This window comes from Mobula birostris, chromosome 20, assembly GCF_030028105.1.
Source record: "Mobula birostris isolate sMobBir1 chromosome 20, sMobBir1.hap1, whole genome shotgun sequence".
Classification (NCBI taxonomy): domain Eukaryota; kingdom Metazoa; phylum Chordata; class Chondrichthyes; order Myliobatiformes; family Myliobatidae; genus Mobula; species Mobula birostris.
In genome coordinates this window covers 30,116,726-30,141,182 of record NC_092389.1, presented here as the reverse complement: position 1 = coordinate 30,141,182, position 24,457 = coordinate 30,116,726, and the positions used below count along the sequence as shown (strand labels likewise).

General features: G+C 43.4%; 1 protein-coding gene across 8 annotated transcripts in view; it reads right to left on the bottom strand.

The window, feature by feature from the left end:
- st3gal4 (ST3 beta-galactoside alpha-2,3-sialyltransferase 4) overlaps window positions 1-24,457 on the bottom strand; it is a 131,835-nt gene that overhangs the window by 67,100 nt on the left and 40,278 nt on the right. For all 8 annotated transcript variants that reach the window (XM_072238427.1, XM_072238433.1, XM_072238432.1 and 5 more), the window contains one exon: window positions 13,668-13,750. In XM_072238427.1, the coding sequence (XP_072094528.1) occupies window positions 13,668-13,683 (16 nt within the window). In that variant the 5' untranslated portion in view covers window positions 13,684-13,750. The remainder of the gene's footprint in view (window positions 1-13,667; window positions 13,751-24,457) is intronic.

The following is a 24,457-nucleotide window of genomic DNA, read 5'->3' as shown; positions in this document are numbered from 1 at the left end:
CTCAAGATTCTTGGGGGGGGGGGGGGGGGAGCAGTAAACGGCACCCTAACTTGAGGCACGAGACCTGACCGACCGTTAGTAGAGCAGGCACTTCCAAACAAAAAGGATAAGAAACTGGAACACAGGAAGAACCATAGCTCTAGAGGCGGTGAGCACTCGTTGTCACAATGTGTTTGAAACTCAGCAATCTCATCCAACCTTATCAACTAAACAGACAATACTGGGGATGAGTAAATTAGCAACTAGGGTGTCCAACAGTTCCCCTTAACTCGTGGTACGAAACAAATTCATGTAATTTAACAGTTGTCAAGAACACCCTCTCAACTTTCTCTACATATCTACGGAAAACGGGTCACACAAAGATACAGCGCTCGCTGGAACCAAATGGTGAAGTCGGGTCAATCAGTGAACCTGCCAACCCCGAATATTCCTCTTGAGGTGTTCAAAGAGATTCTTTTTTGTAAAAAGTTAAAACCAAATATCAACAGAGAATCAACCTACAACAATTTCAAAACGTATATTGAGGATGAAAGTATTCCAATTAGGAACACAATTTCTTGTGCAACAGATGGAGCACAATATATGATAGGTTGCCATGCTGGTTTAGTGCATTTATGAAAAAAGAAATTCCAAGTCTTTTTGCAATCCATTGTGTAATTAATTGTCAACATCGTGCAGCCAAAAACCTCAGCCGCCGACTTTTTTCAAGCATGACTCTTCTAATATCTGCTATCAACAAAATTAAAGCTCATCTATTAAATAGCAGAATATTTCACCAGTTAGGCCAAGATAATGACAAAGAGTTCGAATGCTCACTTCTTCACACTGAAATGCGTTTGCTGTCAAAATGCTGCTACTTAAAACATTTCTTTGATTTTTTGACACTGTGGTTGAATTTTTGCTCAAAGTCAACAAGAGCTTGGGAAACAAGATTGAACTTTTACATGGAGATGTAGCATAGCCAATCTGTATGACAAAATGAACATTCTAAATATGAAATTGCAGGATGAGAATTTCAATTTAGTCCAGACAAAAAGTGCAGTGCCCACTTTTCTCAGAAAATTGGAAATACATTAGCAAAACAGTGGGAAAAGAATATTCTCACAGATTCCCTGCATGGAAAGTATGACACTCTCTTTCACAGATGGTGATTTACAAGAGTACTGCTTGCACCTGCAGTCACTGAAGAAGGATTTTCAGAATTGATTCAAGGATTGAAATGATCTGGAAATTCCGGATTGGGTAATTAACCCATTTCTTTGCAAGGTGGAAAGACAGGAAGAGAGCTTGGAAGAAGAAATTATCAAAATGAAGAAGAAATTATCGAAATGAAGAAGAAAAAAAATGCTTTTCAAAAATGTTGGCTTTTGTGGTATGTGACTACACTGTCACATGAAGTTTCCTAGTCTTTGGAGAAGAGCCAAACTGCTCTTCATTGCATTTTCATCCTCCTACCTTGTTGAAAGAGGCTTCAGTGCAGTAAACCACATACCCGCAAAAAAGTAGAAACCACTTGGGCATTGTTATGCATGGGGACTTAAAGTTTTTGCTGTCCTAACTTGAACCAGATATTTCAACTCTTGCTAAAAACCATCAAGCTCAAGGATCACATTGATATTGAAGCTGCTGTACAGTGCATAGGTACTGTGTAAGCTAGGTTTAAAGACAAATAAAAACTTAAAGCAGAATCATTTTTTTCATGGTAGTATATGGTCGACATGCTTTTACACTACAGGGACACCAGTAAGTATATTGTGCCTAAGAGGGGTGTGGGAAGTATGAAGGTGCTTCAGGAGGGCACTGGCATGTATGTAAGTGCTTTAGGGCAAAAAAAAAGGTTGGGAAACACCAGGTCAGGCAGGTCAGGCAGCATCTATGAAGAAGAATAAGCAGCCGATGTTTCGGGCCGAGATCCTTCACCTGGACTGGAATGAAAGGGGGAAGATGACGGAATAGGAAGGTGGGTGGAGGGGAAGGAGTACAAGCTAGAAGGTGGGTGGGGGAGGGGTGATGAAGTAAGAAGCTGGGAGGTAATAGGTATAAATTAGATCCAATTTACAACTCTCCTTTGAAATTTTTGGCTGGCCTACAATGTGAAACCATGTCAAAGTTTTGCTAAAATCCATGTTGACTGCATGAATCTCAGTGTCCTTAGCAATCTCTACATTTCTTTCTCAAAAATAATCATGTTCAAGAGACGTGATGCTCACCGATTTATGTTGACAGTTCCTGATTAAAGCAGGACTTACTCAATCAAAACCTATCTATCCCCAATGTTAAATAACTGGCCCATGGTAACTCATTTTACACCCTCCTTTTATAAGCAGTACTTAGAACATTAGCAACCCATTGGCACTACATCACAGCCAAAAGGAAAAAAAGTTAGTTTATCACAGAGCACAGAACATAGAAACATAGAGAACCTACAGCACAATACAGGCCCTTCGGCTCACAATGCTGTTCCAAAAATGTCCTTACTTTAGAAATTACCTAGGGTTGCCCATAGCCCTCTATTTTTCTGAGCTCCATGTACCTGTCCAGGACTCTCTTAAAAGACCCTATCGTATTGCTTCCACCACTGTCGTCGGCAGCCCATTCCACGCACTCACCGCTCTGCATAAAAAACTTATCCCTGACGTCACCTCTGTACTTACTTCCAAGCACCATAAAACTGTCCCCTCTCATGTTAACCATTTCAGCCCTGGGCAAAAGCCTCTGACTATCCACAGGATCAATGCCTCTCATTCCCATAATATCCTCCCTTGATTTTTTTAACAGCGTGGGATATACTTTGGACAGTCTAGCTGACGTATCCACATTAAATCCCTTAATACCCTCTTTCATTATATATTTTTCCATCCAACACTACATACCTTCCTTATAAAATCAACCATCCTTCCTCACCACTCCATCTGTTTTCATCCTCTCTCTCTTACATGGAGATAAAGTTGACATTCTGTTAACCATATTTCATAAAACTTAACAATATCTGCCTCCACAGCCACTGGAGTGCAGTGACTCTTTATAAGCTGCTTTCAGCTGATCTAATGATTACATTTATTATAATTGTTCAAAGTCCATTAAGGTCAACCACACTCCTTTTTATCTCTGTTCCAATATTCGTTTTCTGCCTTTCACATCTAATTAGCTTCCATCCTTCATTTACAGTTCCATTTTTCCCTTCTCTATAAATCTTTGCTCAGCCTCTCACCTTACAGATGCAGTAGTCACAGGAGTGGACTCTGTACTGTTCACTGCTTAAGCAAGTGAAACCCTTCAATTTTCTTCTGGCTAGACTGAAGAACTATGCAGCACCTGCTGACAGTTATCAGCTGGTAAACTGAAAAAAAAACAATTTACAGAGCAAGTCACAAGTGAAGATCTTTTCAGAATTAGGTTGATTATCACTGACCTTTGAGGTGCCCGTGTTGATTGTCAGCAAGGAAGAGATGTTATTTCCGATGCACCTCAGAGGCACATATAGCAAGGCCTCCAGGTGCTGCAGGGATTCATACTGGTGTGGTTTTATTGTTGCATTCAAAACATGCAGAAAAGGCGTTGAGCTCATCTGGGAGTGAAGCATCACAGCCAAAGTTTGAAGTTCAAAATAAATTTTATTATCAAAATACATATATGCCACCATATACAACCCTGAAATTCATGATGGTTAGATTTCGTCCTGTGGGAAGCAATGACCTGCAAACCCTGCCAGGCGGATGTACATCCGATTCTGTCTCTAACTTCACTCAAATTGCTTTTTAGCTCATAGAATAACCTTTCGTATGTCGTACCTAAACTTCTTGTGGAGTTCTAGATTACCAGTTTTAGACACTACAGGTAGCCCCCAGAATACAAATTTCTTGGTTCATCGACGTCTTTTGGTTTGGGTATGTCTGCTACGTTCTCAAAGGCACACACTCATCCACTCAGGTCTTGATAGAGTTGATGACAACTGTGGCATATTCATTTAGATTTGAAGATGAATCCCTAAATATTGTCCAGTCCACTGATTCAAAGCAGTCCTGTAAGTGCTTCTCCACCTCCCTTGACTATACCTTCTTGATCCTCACCACTGATATTGCAGTCCTTAGTCTCTGCCTGTACACTGGGAGTAAAAGTACAGCCAGGTGATTAGACTTTCCAAAGTGTGGGTGTAGAATGGCATGGTAAGCATAGTTGATGGTGGTATAACAATGGTCAAGGGTTTTGCCTCCTCTGGTTCCATAGGTGACAAGTTGGTGGTAATTGGTTAGAGACTACTTCAAGCTAACCTGGTTGAAGTCCCCTGCAATGATCGTGAAGGTATCAGGGTGCACTATTTCGTGACCGCTGACCATGATGCTCAACACCTCCATTGCTAGCCTGACACTGGCCGGGGTAGGATGTACACTGCAATCAGGATGATGCCAGAAAACTCCTTAGCAGATAAAGTGGATAACACCAGTCCCCTAGATGTTCCAGTTCGGGGGAGCAGAACCACGAAAGAACTGCCATGTCTGAACATCATGATTAGTTAATCATAAGGAGAATGCTGCCACCTCTGCTTTTAACTAACGCTACTGTCCAATCAATGCAACAGAAGGTGGAAGCCCTCGGGTTGTAGTGCTGTGTCCAGAGTGCTGGGGGGTGAGCCATGTCTCTGTAAAGCAAAGTACACAGCAGCCCCTGATATCCCCCAATACTGTAATCTTGCTCTGAAGTCTTCAATTTTATTTTCCAGAATCTGTCCATTCGCCAGGAGGATGGTGGGGATTGGGAGCCTCAGGGCACTGCGTTTCAGCATTATTCGCATTTTCTTGAAGCAAAACTGCACTCGAGATCTGGATGGTCTGCAGTCCGGAGTCTACTGATTTTGAGGATTGAAAGATTTTTTAAACTTCTTAAAACAACATTGCTTATTGAAGTACCTATGGCTGTGACTAGAGGTTCCAGCTGGAAAAGCCCTAAATGGGAATATCTGATGATTCCCATTGGAGCTGCAAAGTAACAGTAACAAGATGTCTGGAGCCATCTTGGATCATTCTGTTTACAACGAACAACACTACCTCAAAACAGTACAATACAAACTTCTTTTTGCACTGCCATGGACTTGCCTCTGATTGTGTCTTTTTTTGTACTAAGGTCATACTTTTGAAGTCAGTCTTTCCTCTTTTTCTTCACTGCCTTGTATAGTTTCTGTATAATTTATGTTGTGTGTGTTGTCTGTACTTATATGCCTATAATGCCGCTGCTAGCAAATTTTTCATTGTACCCGTATCTTACAGTACATGCACATACAACAGTAAACTTGACTTGCCCTGGAAAGAAATTGCTTTAATGGCAACATTCCAAATGCTTAGATACAGTAAGTACTATCTGGTACCTGCAAAACTTAGCTTAATCTATGCAATTCCACAAGCTTCAAAATTTGCAACAGTTGTAAAATTCCCATGCTAAAAACTCCCCAGTTTCATTTTCCAGACAGCCTTCCATTTAATTACCTTGGCTCATGAAACAGTGCATGTAATTCTCAAGGTAACACCCCTATTTCACCACACCACACAAAATACAAAAGGCTACATTTTCAGTTCTTGAACCTTCAGAGAGACACATTGTGGTAAAATTTCATAGAATTCCAGAAAATTTATTGCTTTTAAACTCCCAGCTATAGCCCATGGCAGAAAGTATACCAGAGCAGCACAGCGTTTCCCATGTATGCAGGACTTAGGGTAGCGATTCATATCTCATTTCTTTTGCATACAGTGAGAGGAACAAGTCTCTCTCTGTTGAGAAAGTGACCCAGCTTGTTGTAAAAAGGAAGCTTTGTGACTTATTGAATGCTTAGCTCTGAGATTATCTCAGTTTATTCTGTATATCCTTAGCAGTTAAACAGGTTCTCTATATTTATCCTAACATATCCTCTGGGAAAAGAGGGACCAATTTACAAACAACCTTTGACATACAGAAAAAAGTAACTGGCCGGTGGTGTAGTGGCATCCACACCGGACTTCAAGGTGCGTGGATCAGGGTTCGAATCTGGCCAGCTCCTCGCACGCTTTCGATTCGTGCTGAGTTGAGCATCGAGCTAGCAACTCAGCCACGTGAAAAAACAGACAAATGCTAAAGAAACAGCAAGGTTGCCATCCAAGGCTCCACAAGGTGTGGAAAGGAAAACAAATTTTTAAAAAACTATGCCTTGGATCCCAAAAGATTTTAACCTGGGAGAACCTCGGCGCATCAAAAAAGAATAGTAGCTTCATAAAACAGCAGCACATACAGAACCTTGCATTTATATAGCATCTCCAATGCAGATAAACACACAAAGTCACTTGGGGAGTGAATCACACAAACTGATGAACAGCCAGAAATCAAGTGACAAGAAGGTTTTATGGCAAATCCTTAAAGAGGTACAGAGGGAGGAGCTGAGTGAGGAAAGTCTCAAATTCAGGCACAGACAATTGCACGATTATCAGTCAACTAACTCAATGAGATTAGGCATGTCCCAGAAACCAGAAATGGAAAAGTGTGGGGATCCCACAGGGCTGGAAGTGATATAGAAAATTGGAATGAAGCCAGAGACAAATGTGAACACAGGAATTAAACTGGATGCTTTCTGAATAGGGACCCAATGTAGGTCAGGGGTAAACCGAACATTGTGGGAGTGAAGGTATAGAAAGCAGAATTTTAGATGAGTTCAGTGTGTTATTATATGTATACATAATAAAAAAAACTTCATTTCCCAGTGTGCAATGAGGATGGTTTACCCAGAACTGGAAGTGACACTGATGAGTGGGTCACACATGATCTTGGTGGGCTGGAGTGTCCTGAGTAAAACATGGTCGAGCTGAAGCCATTTGGTAAATAAACAACGTGTTAGTTTTTTTTACCCATGCAAGTTTATCTTTATTCAGAACAAACATAACATGGTGACAGGAGTCGGCGTGAGGTCTAAACACAGAGCGTAAATGAATACTGCGAGCAACTAAGACGCTAGTTCTGAAGGGAGAAAAGAAAGAAACAGCAAGTGAGGTCGGCCAAGGAGGCAACACATGTTGTGTCCAGAAGTTCACCAAGAGATTCAGGTGAAAGAAGCCCAAAAAATTCTGTTATAGATAACCTAAGTCCTCCCACACCTCTGCAGTTTACCAGCAATCTTACGGATAACTGGAAACATTTCGAACAGCAGTTCAATATATATTTAGTGGCGAGTAGGGCTGGATGAAAAATGTAAAGTGTTTATCTTTCTGCATGTAATTGGCAAAGATGCTTTGGACATCTACAACAGCTTTCAAATTGATGAGACAGCCTTTACATTGGACACTCTGATGACAAATATGAGGAGTATTTTGTCCCAAGTAAAAATGTCACGTTTGAGAGATACAAGTTCTTTTCCTGTGACCAGAAACAAGATGTTAGCTTTGACCAATATTTAGCTGAGCTTCACACACTAAGTAAGTCCTGTGAGTGTGGAGATTTGAAAGACTCATTAGTCAAAGACAAAATAGTTTGTGGAATCCAAGATAATGGGCTCAGAGAAAGCTTGCTCAATGAAAAATATTTGACGCTGGAAAAGGCTGTGAATATGTGTAGAGCAACGGAGATCACACGAGAACAAGCTAAGGGGCTGCACAGGGCAGAAAACAACAGTGCATGCCACGAAAACAGAGGGCCAGAGCACAAGGCATTTCCCAAAGCAACAACAAAGCAAAGAGGTAGGCTCAAACAGCAAATGTGGAGGTAGGCACATCACAAAGGCATGTAAGGAATGGAAAGTCCTGCAATAATTGTGGGAAGAAGAATCATTTTGCATGGTGCTGCAAAGCTGAGGCTATTAAGAGAAAGGTGCACACAGCTGCTGAGGAAATGGAGGAAGTCTTTGTAGATTCTCTACAAACTGCTGGTGCTGTTAAGAAAGAATGGATTGTTCCAGTGACTGTGAATGAGACAGTATTTCCAGTCAAGCTTGATTTTGAGAGCCCAGGTGAATCTGTTGTCTATCAACGACTAGATGACTCTCAAAAAGACCAAGATTTGCCAAGTTAAAAGTGACAGGCTATACTGGAGAGAATGTTCCAGTAAAAAGGGGCTGTATAGTGATCTTCAAGCACAAGGGACAGCACCTAAAGGCACAGCTACTGATTGTTGAAAAGTGAGTACAGTCTGAGTGCACGTGAAAAGCTCAATCTAGTGGAAAGAGTTTTCGTCGTGGCCTCACAAACCAAAGGTGATCATGCAGCACTTGTGGAAGAGTACACAGATGTCTTTGAGGGGCTCAAATGCTTACCTGAGGTAACTTCAGAAACTTGTAATGGCATCCATGAGAGCTCTAGAGAGGTTATGTGAGAGAAGCACAAGAACTCCACCTTCCATAGACACCTGTACCGTCTACGCCAGCATGACTGTCAGGATGCCAGTGATAAACAGAGTGATCATGATGAGGAAGTTGCCAGCCTTGCTTCCACAATGTGCAGCTTTAGTTCAAAATCTGTTCAAAAACTTCCAATTGAATGGAAATCAGAAATATCTCCATGATCCTTTCCAAAGTTGAAGAGGAAAAATAACAAGGAAGATGGAGAGACCACACAGACCCAAAGGTCAGAACTACAGCAACAGTTCAACACAAACCAACAGGAGGAGTTGCTATCTGTGATACACAACCAACAGAAAGAGTTCTGTGAATTGAGGCAGAATCAGTTGGAACTTTTGCAAAGACTCACTAATCACATGGATGTAGTCCAAGGCACCATTATGAGGCACATGGAGTGAATAATGGCCACACAGCAAAAACAAGAACAGAGAATGAACACAGAAAATGAAAGCTATACATCTGTGGAAACAAATAGCAGTCCAAAAGGGATCATTGAACCACCACCAAGGCAGATTGAAAGTGGATGAATAAATAAGGGACTGTATCTGCTCATTACAATAGAAGTTAATATAAATATCTTTGCTGGAATGCAATACTATTGTGTTTGTTTTCTTTAAAGGGTGAAGATGTGTTATTATGTGTGTACATAATAAAGAACTTTAGTTGTGGGCAATGTGGGTGGTTCACCCAGAACTGGAAGTGATGTTGGTGAATGGTTCACACACACTCTTGGTGGGCTGCAGTGTCCCAAGTAAGATGTGGTCAATCTGAAGCAATTCTGTAAATAAACAATGTGTTAGTTTTTGAACACACACAAGTTTGTGTTTATTAAGAACAATCATAACATTCAAGTTTATAAAGAACACATGGGCACAGGATGGCCAGTTGAAAATGGACAGGTTGAATTTGGGATTAACAATGGAACAGTGTCATAAAGCACACAATGACAGCAAGGGGAGGAGTAGGAGGGGGGAGCAGGGAAAGGGGGGAGAGGAGGGGGGAGAGGAGGGGGGAGAGGAGGGGGGAGAGGAGGGGGGAGAGGAGGGGGGAGAGGAGGGGGAAGAGGAGGGGGAAGAGGAGGGGAGAGGGGAGGGGGAGAGAAGAGTGGAGGGAGGGGAGGGAGGGGAGGGAGGGGAGGAGGGGAGAGGGGGAGGAGGGGAGAGGGGGAGGAGGGGAGAGGGGGAGGAGTGGAAGAGAGCCTACCACTGGAAGAAAAGATACATGTTGACCCAGAGCCTGAGATCTCAACAGACTTGGGGCTACCTGGGAAGCATAAGTTGGCTGACCATTGGGCAGCTATGCCCTATGTAGTGGAGAGTCCGATGCCAAACATACCGGTTTTCTGGTTGAAATCAGAGCATGGGAATGGACCTGTCAAGATTCTCCATCAGAACCACCTTCTCCCTCTGGGACTAGTACATGTTGATCCAGAGCCTGACAAAGACCCTACACCTAGTAAGAGGACTCTGCAGCGACATGGGAGAACAGAAGGACAAGCAATGAAAAATCCTGAAGGGATCTAACCACTGAATGTGGTACGGACTCAGAGGATGAGGAAATGGGGTTGTGGTATATGCTACCCTTTCCAAACTCCCCATTAATTGACGAAGAGATTCCCAAACCTCCCACACTGATGCGGGTGAAATGAGGATGGGGAGGTGACTAGCAGTGTGCAGGCAGGTTTGCGGCAGACAATGACTGGAGACTGGGCTCTAAACTATAGCTCAGCCAAGTGACAAGGGGTCCTGAGTTGTCAGGAAGCACAAGTAATGGACAGGAAGAGGCCTCTCCATCTAGGCAGGAAAGATCCCAGGGAGTGTCAGAAACTGAAGAAGTAGATGATGGGGAAGGAGGTCTCAAAAAGTCAGAAAACCCTCAGATAGGCTGGTCTATGTTGCACTGAAGGAACAGAGTGCTGCATCTATTCCCTTAGTGACATATGTCACTGCCATTTACACATGGATTGGAGGTCCTGACATCACTAAATTCCTTTGAAACTTTGTGTTATTTCTGAAGGGGTGATTAACTATCTCAAAGTCATGAGGACATGACTATTTTTGGTGGGGGGGAGAGTATAACGTCCTGGTAAAGGTTTCACTGCTAACGTTGTTAGGTATTTCATGTTATGGTCTTTCTGCAGAAGCAGTGCTTCGGTTATTGTTAGAAGTAACACATGCTAAGGAATGTGGGCCATCCAATCAAGAGAGAAGGTGTGAGCCTTTGTCTTTGTTCAGCAGGAGATGAAGAGAGAAGACGCTGGAGAGAACCGGGCATAGGATTCAACCCGGTGGGGACCGTGATTTGATGGAGTAAGGTGTGGGAGTCTACTGAGGATCAGTGAATATGACTTTTGGAAGAGTTGAGCTCCAGCCTGTGCACTTTGACTGTTTAATTATAATGGGCCCTTTTTATTTTTTTTCTTTCTTTTCCTTACTTAATTTTTAGTTAAGTTATTACCATAAATATACTTCCTTTAATTATATGCAGTGTGCAGTTTGTTATTTCCTGTCGACAAGCTGTAACAGGGCAGCAAATCATACAGCAGTCACACAAACCGGGGCTTGGATGGGAGAGACATCCTAAACTCATGGATTTGGTGGGACCAGAGTGTGTGTACCCTAGACATAGAAGGCCAGAGAACGGTGGGTTTCTCACACTGAATTGGGAGACTGCCAGCGAGGGCTAACAGGTCAGTTCATGAGACGCCCGGGAAGAAAGTGGTTTCATTTGTAATAATTATTTTATTCCCTAGTTTTAATATATTGTTGGGGGATTTTTTTTTTTGTTTCTCCCATGAAGAAAGACACAAACCACTTATTTTTGCTTCTTACTTCCTTTCCAGTCCTGACTGTTTATTAATTTCTATAGCTGCCACCTGACCTGCTGAGTTCCTCCAGCATCTTGTATTCAGCCCTCTGGGATTTGCAACTTCCGCAGAATCTCATATTAATTTATTTTACTCTCTCATTTCTTTTGTTTATAAAGTGTCTCTCATTTGTCTTTAAAAGTGCAAACATGAAAACTCTGCAGATGCTGGAATTTCAAGCAACACACATCAAAGTTGCTGGTGAACACAGCAGGCCAGGCAGCATCTATAGGAAGAGGTACAGTCGACGTTTCGGGCCAAGACCCTTCGTCAGGACTAACTGAAAGAAGAGATAGTAAGAGATTTGAAAGTGGGAGGGGGAGGGGGAGAAAGGAGAGAGAGAGAAAAAAATTAATAATAAATTAATAATAATAATAAATGAATAAATAATGGCTGGGGTACAGATTATTATTAATTTTTTTTCTCTCTCTTTCCTTTTTCTCTGTCCCTCTCACTATACTCCTTGCCCATCCTCTGGGCTCCCCCCCCCCGCCCTTCTTTCTCCCTGGGCATCCCGATCCATGACTTATGAAAGCTAACACCCCATAAGCTTTCTTAACTCACAGGTAGATAGGGTAGTTAAGAAAGCTTATGGGGTGTTAGCTTTCATAAGTCGAGGGACAGAGTTTAAGAGTCGCAATGTAATGATGCAGCTCTATAAAACTCTGGTTAGGCCACACTTGGAGTATTGTGTCCAGTTCTAGTCACCTCACTATAGGAAGGATGTGGAAGCATTGGAAAGGGTACAGAGGAGATTTACCAGGATGCTGTCTGGTTTAGAGAGTATGCATTATGATCAAAGATTAAGGGAGCTAGGGCTTTACTCTTTGGAGAGAAGGAGGATGACAGGAGACGTGATAGAGGTGTACAAGATAATAAGAGGAATAGATAGAGTGGATAGCCAGCGCCTCTTCCCCAGGGCACCACTGCTCAATACAAGGGGACATGGCTTTAAGGTAAAGGGTGGGAAGTTCAAGGGGGATATTAGAGGAAGGTTTTTACTCGGAGAGTGGTTGGTGAGTGGAATGCACTGCCTGAGTCAGTGGTGGAGGCAGATACACTAGTGAAATTTAAGAGACTACTGGACAGGTATATGGAGGAATTAAAGGTGGGGGGTTATCTGGGAGGCAGGGTTCGAGGGTCAGCACAACAATGTGAGCCTTTACTGTGCTGTACTGTTTTATGTTCTATGTTCTATGATCCTCTCATATTCCTTTTGTCAATCAACTTTCCAGATCCCTCCCCCTCCTCTCTTCTATCATTTCGGATCTCCCCCTCCCCCTCTCAAATCTCTTACTATCTCTTCTTTCAGTTAGTCCTGACGAAGGGTCTCGGCCCGAAACGTTGACTGTACCTCTTCCGATAGGTGCTGCCTGACCTGCTGCGTTCACCAGCAACTTTGATGTGTGTTGCTCTCATTTGTCTTTGCTGGTTCTTTTCCTCCTTTTTACATGCCTATTGAAACCTTTACAGTCTTTTTTCTACTACTTATCTCTTGTTTAGTTCTTGGTCCATTTTCTTTTATATTAATCAATTATTTGGCTATCATTTGTTGAGTTGCAAAATGCTCCTAATCCTTGGTCCAACTGCTTTTTCTAGTAATTTTACAAATCGTTATACTGGATTTAGTACCATCTTTAATTTAATTTCTCCTGTGGTCCAAGGTTGATAGAGGATAAAATAGTGACACAGCTATTACAGCAGCCACCTCACAATTCCAGTTAACTGCATTCAGTTCTGACCTCCGGTACCATCTGTGTGTTTATTCATTTTTCCTGTGAACACATGGCTTTCTTCCAGGTGCTCCAATTCCCTACTGCATCCTAAAAATGTGCTGGCTGGCAGGTTAAGGGGGCTCTAGTGTGTCGATCAGTGGAAGAATTTGGAAGTGACATGATGGGAGTGTGAGGAGAATCAAATGGGCTGGTGTAGAATTAATGTCAAATTGGATACTTGATGGTTGAGGCAGACTCAGTAAGCTGAAGGACTTCTTTCTTTGCAGTACCTCTCCATGACTTTATCCTTACATTACTGGAAGTCATCTTCTTGAACTTGTTTGCTCTAAATTGATGTGCCCCAGACTATCTTTAAATTAAGGTCCCCTATGATTACAAAGAGAGATGCATATCAGAGAAGAGAGAAATAGAAAGAAAAAGAAAGTTAAAGAGATTGGGCTGGGGCAGGGAAATCAACAGAAAAGAGACATAGAGATGGAGACAGCACAGACAAAGTGGGAAAGGGACATGAGATATGGTGATTCACAGAGAAGTGGATGGCAATGTGAGAGAGAAAGAGAGAAGGGGGCAATAGAGTGTTGGTACAGAGAAAACAGACAGAAAGGGGAGAGAGGCTGAGAGAAATGGTCACCATGGTGGGAACTCAGAACCCACCTGGTACTAAGGGCACTGAGTCATCAGCAGCACCTCAACAAGCCAAACGTTCACTTCTACCTACCTGATTTCCAATTCATGGTTATCACTCAGCAGTCTGCTCACAGTAATCACGGTGTCATGTCTTCACTTCTGTGTCATGGCAGCCTAGAAAAGTTAAAAGCTTTTTTTAGAAGCAGAACTGCAGATTTTTCAGCACAAAGGGAAGCCATTCAACAGGTTGAATATGTACTACTTCCATGCAAGAGCAGTCCAGCCATGTCAGGGCCCCTCCAACCCTTTCCCCACAGCCTTGTATTCCCTTGTGTATGCTACTCCTCCTTGCAGTACAATCCAGATCAGAACAACTCACCATGGGAAAATGTTTTTTTCTGCACATCAGTTTTGATCCTGCCAATCACTTCCTTCCTCTGATCCCAATTCTTGTCCCCACAGACATTGGGAGATCCCCTCTATCTACTCTGTCAATAGTCTTCATGATTTTAAATATCTAATTTCCTCACAACCTTCTCTGTTCCAGGGAGAACCACAACCCCTGCTTTTCTAGTATGCTCATGAAACTAAAGCCCCTGAGCCCTGGAAACATATTGATAAATGTCTCCCACATCTCCTCTAATGTCTTTGCATCCTTCCTATGGAGTACCGCCCAGAATAGAGTAATGTCACATTATTCCAATTGTGACTAAGCCAGTGTTTAATAAATGTTCATCATTAGCCTCCTAGTTCTCATACATGATTCTGCTTAACTCTTTTCAATCTACATTGCACCCTTTCAACAAACTATTCACATAGATCCCTAGATGGTTCTGCTCTTTTACCCATTTTAGAACTGAATCCTGTACTTTATATTGACTCTTCAAATTCTGCCTCCCAAAATGTGACACCTCACATCTCTCAGCCATGTATTTCATCTATCTATCAGCCTGTCTGAACATTTATGAAGGCAGCTACAAATTCCTCACTGTTCAATGCAGCATATGTTTTATGTCATCTGCAAATTTGTGAATCTGTTCAACATATTTATTAAAAGTGTAATACAGTGGCACCACCGCCAACCACTGGGGAACTTAACTGTACACTTTCCTCCAGTTTAAAAACTGAACTACAGCTTCTAATGACAGCGAAGTATTTTTCCTTACCCTGGCTTTTGATCACCATGACAAGTCTACTATATGGAACCTTACAAAATGCCTTTTGAAAGTCTATCTCAGGCACAGTAGAATTCTTTCATCATTCATCTCTATTGCTTTATCAGGTGAATTAGACAACTCTTCTTTCCAAAATCTGATGCTTTCTAAAATAATTAAAAATGGAACTTCCCCATCACTAATTAGTTAACTGGAACCATTAAGCCACACTCAGGTTGGAGGAACAACGCCTTATATTCCGTCTGGGTAGCCTCCAACCTGATGGCATGAACATTGACTTCTCAAACTTCCATTAATGCCCCACCTCCCCCTCGTACCCCATCTGTTACTTATTTATCTTTTATTATTATATATTTTTCTCTCTCTCTCCTTTTTCTCCCTCTGTCCCTCTCACTATACCCCTTGCCCATCCTCTGGGCTTCCCCCCCTCCCCCTTTCTTTCTCCCTAGGCCTCCTGTCCCATGATCCTCTCATATTGTCATAAGGCAGTGGCTGGGAACGGACCCAAGTGCAAGACACAGACACTGAAGTACTAGGGACAGGACTAGGATACAGGGCGATGGCAAGGACATGGACAGGAAACCCAGGAACCTGGAACAGGACTGGACAAAAGAGCCAGGAGCCCAGGCTTGGACTCCAAGCCAGAGACTGGACAAGGACCCAGTACCTGGGTCTTGCCTCTGCTCGGACCCCAGAGCTAGGCAAGGACGAGGCTTGGCTGGCAGGCAGGAGTCTTAGAGACTTGAGGTGAGGCTTGGTAGGAGGCAGGAGACAGGAGTCTTCAGGCTTGAGGCTAGAGGATAGAGACCTGAGGCGAGGCTTGGAAGGAGGCAGGAGGCTGGAGTCCTCAGGCTTGAAGGCAGGCTCCTCCTGGGCAGGGCGTGGATCACCACCCGACAGAGGCATGGAACAGGAAGGGACAGAACCAACCCCAGGTAACGGCAAGACAGCCTGGCTTACCTAGGCGGAGGCAAGGGACAGGAAGGGAGCTAGGTACAGGGTGGCTCCAGGACAAGACTGCAGGCAGGACGAGGCGAGAGTTACCAGCAAGACAAGGCAATGCTTCTGGCAAAGCAAGGCGAGACGAGAACTTCAGGCGAGGTGAGAGTTACCAGCAAGACAAAGCGGGGCTTCAGGCGAGGAAACAGAGGGCAGAGGAAGGGATACAAGGAGTAAGGACAAGAACAATCCAGCTGCCACGCCCTGGTCTCTGAAGGTATTTACGCAGCCAGCCCCAACAGACATCAGCTGCCTTAATTAATGCTTAACAGGAACAGAAACAGGGTAGACAGGAAAATCTGGAGCAAGGGTCGATGGACCGGACCGTGAACCGGAATATGGACTTCACGGACTGGACCATGACACATATCCTTTTTGCCAATCATCTTTCCAGCTCTCAGCTCCATCCTTTCCCCCTCCTGTCTTCTCCTATCATTTCGGATCTCCCCCTCCCCCTCTCAAATTTCTTACTATCTCTTCTTTCAGTTAGTCCTGATGAAGGGTCCTGGCCCGAAACGTTGAATGTACCTCTTCCTATAGATACTGCCTGGCCCGCTGCGCTCACAAGCGATTTTTATGTGTGTTCCTTGAAATTCCAGCATCTGCTGATTTCCTCGTATTTGAAGTCTCCCTTATTAGGCTTTGCCAAACCCCTTTAAAATTTTGACATTACTCTTTAATGTCATCAACTTCAGTCAAAACTGTCCTGAAATCTTCTGATTTCTTCACAACAGCACCTTCTTATTATTGCAGCCAATGAAAGGGCAGAGAGACTGGACAGAGGAGCTGGAGAACATAGACCAGCAGAGGAAAATTTCATAAACCCTATTTTATTTCTTTATTTTCCTGTAAATTCCTGCAAGAAAATGAATCTCAATATGGTATATGGTGACATACATACTTTGATAATAACTTTACTCTGAACTTTAAAGTGCCTCCTTAACTGCTCACTGTACCTACACATAACTTTCCAGGTCTCTTGGAACAAAAACACTTATTAACCTTTCATTTGAACCCTCTTTCTTCCCGGGCATCTTAGGAATCAGTTCGTTAGCCCTTGCTGGCAGTCTCCCAACTCAGCATGAGAAACCCACCATTCTCCAGCCTCATACATCTAGGCTGGACACTCCAGTCCCACCAAATCTTAGAGATTGGGATGTCTGTCCCACCCAAGCCCCGGTTTGTGTGAATGCTGTGTGATTTGCTGCCCTGTTACAGCTTGTCAATGGGAAATAACATCGCAGACTGCATACAATTAAAGTATAGTTATAAATATTAACTTAACTAAAGAGTTGGTAAGAAAAAGAAAGAAAAAACAAAAAGGGTCCATTGTAATTAATCAGTCAAATGTGCACAGGCTGGAGCTCAAATCTTCCAAAATTCATATTCACTGATCCTCAGTAGACTCCCGCACATTACTCCATCGAATCATGGTCCCCACCAGATCGAATCCTACGACCAGCTCTCTCCAGCATCTTCTCTCTTCATCTCCCGCCGAGCAAAGACAAAGGCTTGCAACGGTATCAGGCGCAAAAAAAACCCGCTCCCCCAGCCTTCTCTCCTGATTGGATGGCCCACATTCCTAAGCACCTGTTATCTCTAACAATAACCCAAACACTGCTTCTACAGAAAGACATGACACACCCTACAACCTTAGCAGTAAAACCTCTACCAAGGTATTACACATTATTTTAAAAATGCACCACAGTTATTCCTACCTCACATTTTCCCACGGTGCATCCCACCTGCTACATCCTCACCCATTCACTTAATTCATCCGCATCCCCCTGAGGCTTCACCATATCCTCTTCACAACCCATGCTTCTACCCATATTCGTAGCATCACCAACAAAGTACATCTCACCCTTCATCCCCTCATTCAAACCACCCAATACAGAATGTGAACAGCTGGGGCTCCAGTACTGATCCTTCCAGCCACTTCCTTCCAACTTTTATTCTTGCATTCTACTTTCTGTTCCTTAACTAATCCTCAGTCCTCTCCTGTATGCTGCCTCAATACCACACACTCTGATTTTGTTGTAACCATGCCTTATGAAGCACTTTATAAAAGACACTCTTAACATCCAAAGACATCGCCACATCAACTAGTTCACCACTGGAGACCCTGTTGCCTCTAGGTTCGGAACCACCCTGAACTACTTCCTCTCCATTTGCAGAGAGCTGTTCAAATTATATGGATATCATTCATCTAGAAGCACAGTGGACATGATCTTCACTGTGGGGCAACCCCAAGAAAAACGCAGGAAGCAAATATTGGGTGCTGTACCTGACCTTTACCAATCTTACTTCCATGTGGGATCCCAGTGGATTTATTCAGGAAGATTTGTCATTTGTTAAACATTCATACAAGGTACTAGTGGAACAGTGGTAAGAATTCCTGATGCTTATCCTATCAAGGACCAGTTGTGATTTTGACCAAGTGGCCGAGTATACCCTTCAATATCTCTCTGTCACTACAGGCAACATTTTTACTCAGCTTGCTTTGATGTTGATGTGTGGTGGAAAGGTGTGGATTGAATTTTGTTGAAAGTAGACTGGATGACAGAGCTCAGCTCGCATCAAGTAGGAGGCACAGCAGACTGGTCCTGGGCATTGATGGGATGGTGTCAGTCAGAATGAGGGACCACACATTTTTATGGGTCACTGAAAAGACAAGAATCATTCCAGAGGCAGTTGGCCTTGTCTGAAGAGATGGCTGGTCAGACAAGCTTTGGAGGCACCAAAGAATCTGCAGCTGGTGGACATTGGAGACCATTACATTAAGTCTTCAGACTGAGTGAGAGAGCCATAGGAAACTGTACATCAATGGATCCTGCCCAACCACACAAGACAGTGAGAGTAGGTCCAGCCCTGGTGAGAGCACCATGAGCACAGGTGGCTCTCCTCACGTGGGAGGCTGTGGTAACCAAGATACAGTCAGTAATGTGCTGGAACCACCGCAGGTGTAATATGTTATCAGTCCTTCTGACACAAAACTTGGGCTGTATGGCATTACAGAATAACAGCCATGTCATTGCAAGAGTTCATAAATAAGCGGGGGGATCCAAAAGGCTCAGCATGAGATTAAGCAGAGAGCTAATACCAATAGTGTCTGCCATGGAGAAGATGTATGCACAAGTTCCAGGGAGACAATTGTTTACAGAACTACTACACAGATCAAATCAACAGCAAACTGAGATGGATGCTTTAACCATTACAATGCAGCGATAGTTCCAAAACTACCAAGATCTTATACAAGATGCCACAGCAAATCTTACCAATGTCACCCCAATACTATATAGCTGAGTGTGACAAGAAGGATTGAAAACAGTCTTGGTAGAATTGAAAGCCCTGCAGACTACCCAGAAAGGAGGGCTCACTGATGAGTTTGTGATATTAGAAGGAAAAGTCATGTAGCTGGAGCTCATGTCTGGATGCCAGATGGTGTGAGTAGAAGCAATCAAATTACAGACATCTGTCACTGAGTTTCTGGTATCCAGTAATGTACCAAATGTGGTATACAACTTTAACTATATCCTTAAATCATTTTGGTGACCTAGTATTCACTTGTTGAACCATTGGTGAAGATGCCCCAACATTGCTGGAGTAAGATTACATTTTCTCCAGAAGCATGTTCCTGCACTACCTCATATTCCTTGGCGCCCTTCATATCCAGAAGTCTGTGTTTCAAATCAACTCCATGATTAAGCCTCTGTAACCTGCAGTGAAGAAATCCAAAGGTTTACCATACTGTGAGTGAAGAAACTTCTCCTCAGTTCCATCTTAAACAAAGGATTCCTCATTCTCAGACTGTGAGCCCTGGCTTTAGGCTCCTTAGCCAGAGGAACATTGCTCCACAATAAGTTCAACTTTTTCTCTGGAAAGGCCAAAATGGTACACAATAGTCCAGGCATGCTTCCACTGAGGCCTATTGCAAGGAGACAAGTAAATTACGTCCCTCATATGGGCCAACAAACTAAGCTCTATACAATGTGCAAAAGAAAAAAAATACGAGCCAAATTGAAAGCTGAAGATTATGCAGAAATACAAAACTACAAAAAGAGCATGATCCATGCTGGAAATATAAACCGCAAATCTGGGTGTTTTCCATTGAAATACTTTACTACAGTATAGCAATAAATTAACTAAAAATGAAAAGGAACAGAATCAGAACTCTAATAAGTACTCAAGCCAAGCCAGCACTGACATACAAAAACACTACAATAAATTGAAGGAATGACATTTTCTGATATCCGCAAATAACCACTCTAATATTCAAATGAAATGAACCTGACAGGTACCTGCTTTTAATTCACTTCCATTCAATGCTTAGCAAAATTGTTTAGACAATAATTTAAAATATGAAATTACACATGAAATTAAAGTTATGCAAATGAGTTTTTTTTAAAAGAGAACTACAAAATATTCATGTATGCTGCAGCAGACCAACATATATTGAAAACAACAAATTTCATCATGTGAACAGAAAATGCTGGAAACACTCAGCAGTTGAGTAGAGGAAAAAGAGTTCGTTTTTCAAGTCTTTGTCACAATGAAACATTTTGGGCCTGAAACATTAACTCTGTTTTTCTTTAGAGGCGGTCTGCTGAGTGTTCCTAGTTTCTCTTTTATAACCTTAGATTTCCAACATCTGCAGTACCCAACCCACACCCAGATCTTTTCTCAGTTAAGCCTCTGTGTAATGCTCAGTAGTGCTGCACAGACACAGGCCTTTTGGCCCCTCACATCCATGCCAACCATTTTTCTCATTTACACCAATCCCATTTGTCCACACTAGGGCCACATCCTTCTGCACCTTTCCTATACAACTGCCTGTCTCTGTTTTTTTTTGAAGTAGTGATTACATCTGACTACAAGATCTCCTCTGGAAACAGCAGATTCCAGTCATCAACCATTTTGTGTAAACAAAATTCTTCTCGAATGTCTTTTAAAACTCTTTCTTCTCAATTTAAAAATATACCCCTTGTGTTTTAATACTCCTACTATTGGAAAATGACTCTGACTTTCTTCCTCGCAAACACGAGGAATTCTGCAGATGCTGGAAATTCAAGCAAGAGACATCAAAGTTGCTGGTGAACGCAGCAGGCCAGGCAGCATCTCTAGGAAGAGGTACAGTCGACATTTCAGGCCGAGACCCTTCGTCAGGACTAACTGAAGAAAGAGCTAGTAAGAGATTTAAAAGTGGGAGGGGGAGGGAAGATCCAAAATGATAGGAGAAGGCAGGAGGGGGAGGGATGGAGCCAAGAGTTGGACAGGTGATTGGCAAAAGGGATATGAGAGGATCATGGGACAGGAGGCCCAGGGAGAAGGAAAAGGGGGAGGGGGGGGAAAGCCCAGAGGATGAGCAAGGGGTATAGTGACCCCATGGGTCCGAGCTATGCCTGCCTTTTTTTGGTCACCCGCATGGGTTCGAGCTATGCCTGCTTTTTTGTTGGCTTTGTGAAACAATCTATGTTCCGTACCTATTCTGGTATCTGTCCCCCACCTTTCCTTCACTACATCGACGACTGTATTGGCGCTGCTTCCTGCACGCATGCTGAGCTCGTTGACTTTATTAACTTTACCTCCAACTTTTACCCTGCCCTCAAGTTTACCTGGTCCATTTCCGACACCTCCCTCCCCTTTCTAGATCTTTCTGTCTCTATCTCTGGAGAAAGCTTACCTACTGATGTCTACTATAAACCTACCAACTCTCACAGCTATCTGGACTATTCCTCTTTTCACCCTGTCTCTTGCAAAAATGCCATCCCCTTCTCGCAATTCCTCCATCTCCGCCGTATCTGCGCTCAGGATGAGGCTTTTCATTACAGGACGAGGGAGATGTCCGCCTTTTTTTAAAGAAAGGGGCTTCCCTTCCTCCAACATCAACTCTGCCCTCAAACGCATCTCCCCCATTTCACGTACATCTGCTCTCACTCCATCCTCCCGCCACCCCTCTAAGAATAGGGTTCCCCTGGTCCTCACCTAGCACCCCACCAGCCTCCGGGCCCAACATATTATTCTCCGTAACTTCCGCCACCTCAAACGGGATCCCACCTCTAAGCACATCTTTCCCTCCCCACCTCTCTCTGCTTTCTGCTATGCGACTCCCTTGTCCATTCGTCCCCCCCATCCCTCCCCACTGATCTCCCCCCTGGCACTTATACTTGTAAGTGGAACAAGTGCTACACATGGCCTTACACTTCCTCCCTTACCACCATTCAGGGCCCCAGACAGTCCTTCCAGGTGAGGCGACACTTCACCTGTGAGACGGCTGGGGTGATATACTGCGTCCGGTGCTCCCGATGTGGCCTTCTATATATTGGCGAGACCCGATGCAGACTGGGAGATCATTTTGCTGAACACCTACGCTCTGTCTGCCAGAGAAAGCAGGATCTCCCAGTGGCCACACATTTTAATTCCACATCCCATTCCCATTCTGACATGTCTATCCACGGCCTCCTCTACTGTAAAGATGAAGCCACACTCAGGTTGGAGGAACAACACCTTATATTCCATCTGGGTAGCCTCCAACCTGATGGCGTGAACATTGACTTCTCAAACTTCCGCTAATGCCCCATCTCCTCCTCGTACCCCATCCGTTATTTATTTATTTATTTACACACATTCTTTTTCTCTCTCTCCTTTTTCTTCCTCTGTTCCTCTCACTATACCCCTTGCTCATCCTCTGGGTTTCTCCCACTCCCCCTTTTCCTTCTCTCTGGGCCTCCTGTCCCATGATCCTCTCATATCCCTTTTGCCAATCACCTATCCAGCTCTTGGCTCCATCCCTCCCCCTCCTGCCTTCTCCTATCATTTTGGATCTCCCCCTCCCACTCTCAAATCTCTTACTAGCTCTTCTTTCAGTTAGTCCTGACGAAGGGTCTCGGCCCGAAACGTCAACTGTACCTCTTCCTAGAGATGCTGCCTGGCCTGCTGTGTTCACCAGCAACTTTGATGTGTGTTGCCTGATTTTCTTCCTTATCTGTGCCTCTTAGAATTTTATGTAGTTCTATCAGGTCAGCCCTGAGCCTCCTCTGCTCCAGGGAAAACAAGCCCAGCCTATCCAATCATTCCGCATAACAAAAGTCCTCCAGTCCAGGCAACATTACGGCAAATCTCACGCTCTTCAGTGCATTCATATCCTTCTCATAGTATGCCAACCAGAACTGTGCACAAGTGTGATCTAACCACTATTTGCAACATAACATTCCAACTCTTATATTCTCAGCCTCAATCTACAAAGGCAAACATGCCACGGACGTTCTTCACCACCCTGTCCACTTGCACGACCACTTTCAAGGAAAGGTAGATTAGAAACTCAAGGTCACTCTTATCATCAACAATTCTTGTTGATGCCCTACCACTTAGTGCATATGCCTAATGTCTACGTGACTTCCCAAACTGCAACTCCTTATACTTGTTAGAATAAAAATCCACCTACCAACAATCTGTCCAACTTTCCATCTGATCTATATCCTACCACGGCTTTAGACAAACGTCCACATACGATCATGTGCAGTTTAACATTCTCGTCCAGCCTACTCTGCAAAACTTAGTCAAATGACTTCCTCGTAACTTTGTCAAGTGCACACAGAGAAAATCTACCACCCTGACTTCATCGATCTTCTTAGTCATCTCAAAAAGAAAAATTAATGTCCGATTTCCCCTGCACATAACTATGCTGACTTTCCTTGACCAGCCCCTGCATTTCCAAATGTACATATACACTATCCCCTAGGATTTTCTCAAAAGTTGAAGTATCGTTATACCAAGTACTATCTTAAGTTGAAAGTCATGCAAGGAAATGAGAAATCTGACAAACACACGACCCCCTCTCATCACAGCTGCAACTAGAGAACTTATTTTCTGTGTCCCTCAAGTTAGTCACTGAGCTGCACTTTCTTAAGCAAAAATATCCCAAATTAGCACCAATGATAGATAGATAGATAGGTAGACATACTTTATTGATCCCAAGGGAAATTGGGTTTCGTTACAGCTGCACCAACCAAGAACAGAGTACAAACATAGCAATACAAAACCACAAACAATCAAATAATAATATGTAAACCATGCCAGACGGAAATAAGTCCAGGACCAGCCCATTGGCCCAGGGTGTCCAACCCTCCAAGGGAGAAGCTGCAAAGTTTGTTGGCCACAGGCAGGAATGACTTCCCATGACGCTCAGTGCTGCATCCCAGTGGAATGAGTCTCTGGCTGAATGTACTCCTGTGCCCAACGGTGAAAATGGTTTTACACACCGATGTCGGGTTGGCAGAGGGAGGGTTGTACACAACAACCACAATTGCATGTGAGATTTCCCTTGGCAAATAATATGGCCGGAGTCCAACAGCAAAAAGTTCAATATCCGGGCTACAATGTTGTGTTCTCAGACACACTTTATCAGAAGTACAAAGTTCTCACATCAAGATCAAAAGCCAAAGAAAACGCTTTTAAAATTTTTATTTTATAGACAATAGACAATAGACGCAGGGGTAGGCCATTCGGCCCTTCGAGCCAGCACCATCATTCACTGTGATCATGGCTGATCACCCACAATCAGTATCCTGTTCCTGCCTTATCCCGATAACCTTTGATTCCACTGTCTTTAAGAGCTCTATCCATCTCTTTTTTGAAAGCATCCAGAGACTTGGCCTCCACTGCCTTCTGGGGCAGAGCATTCCACATATCCACCACTCTCTGGGTG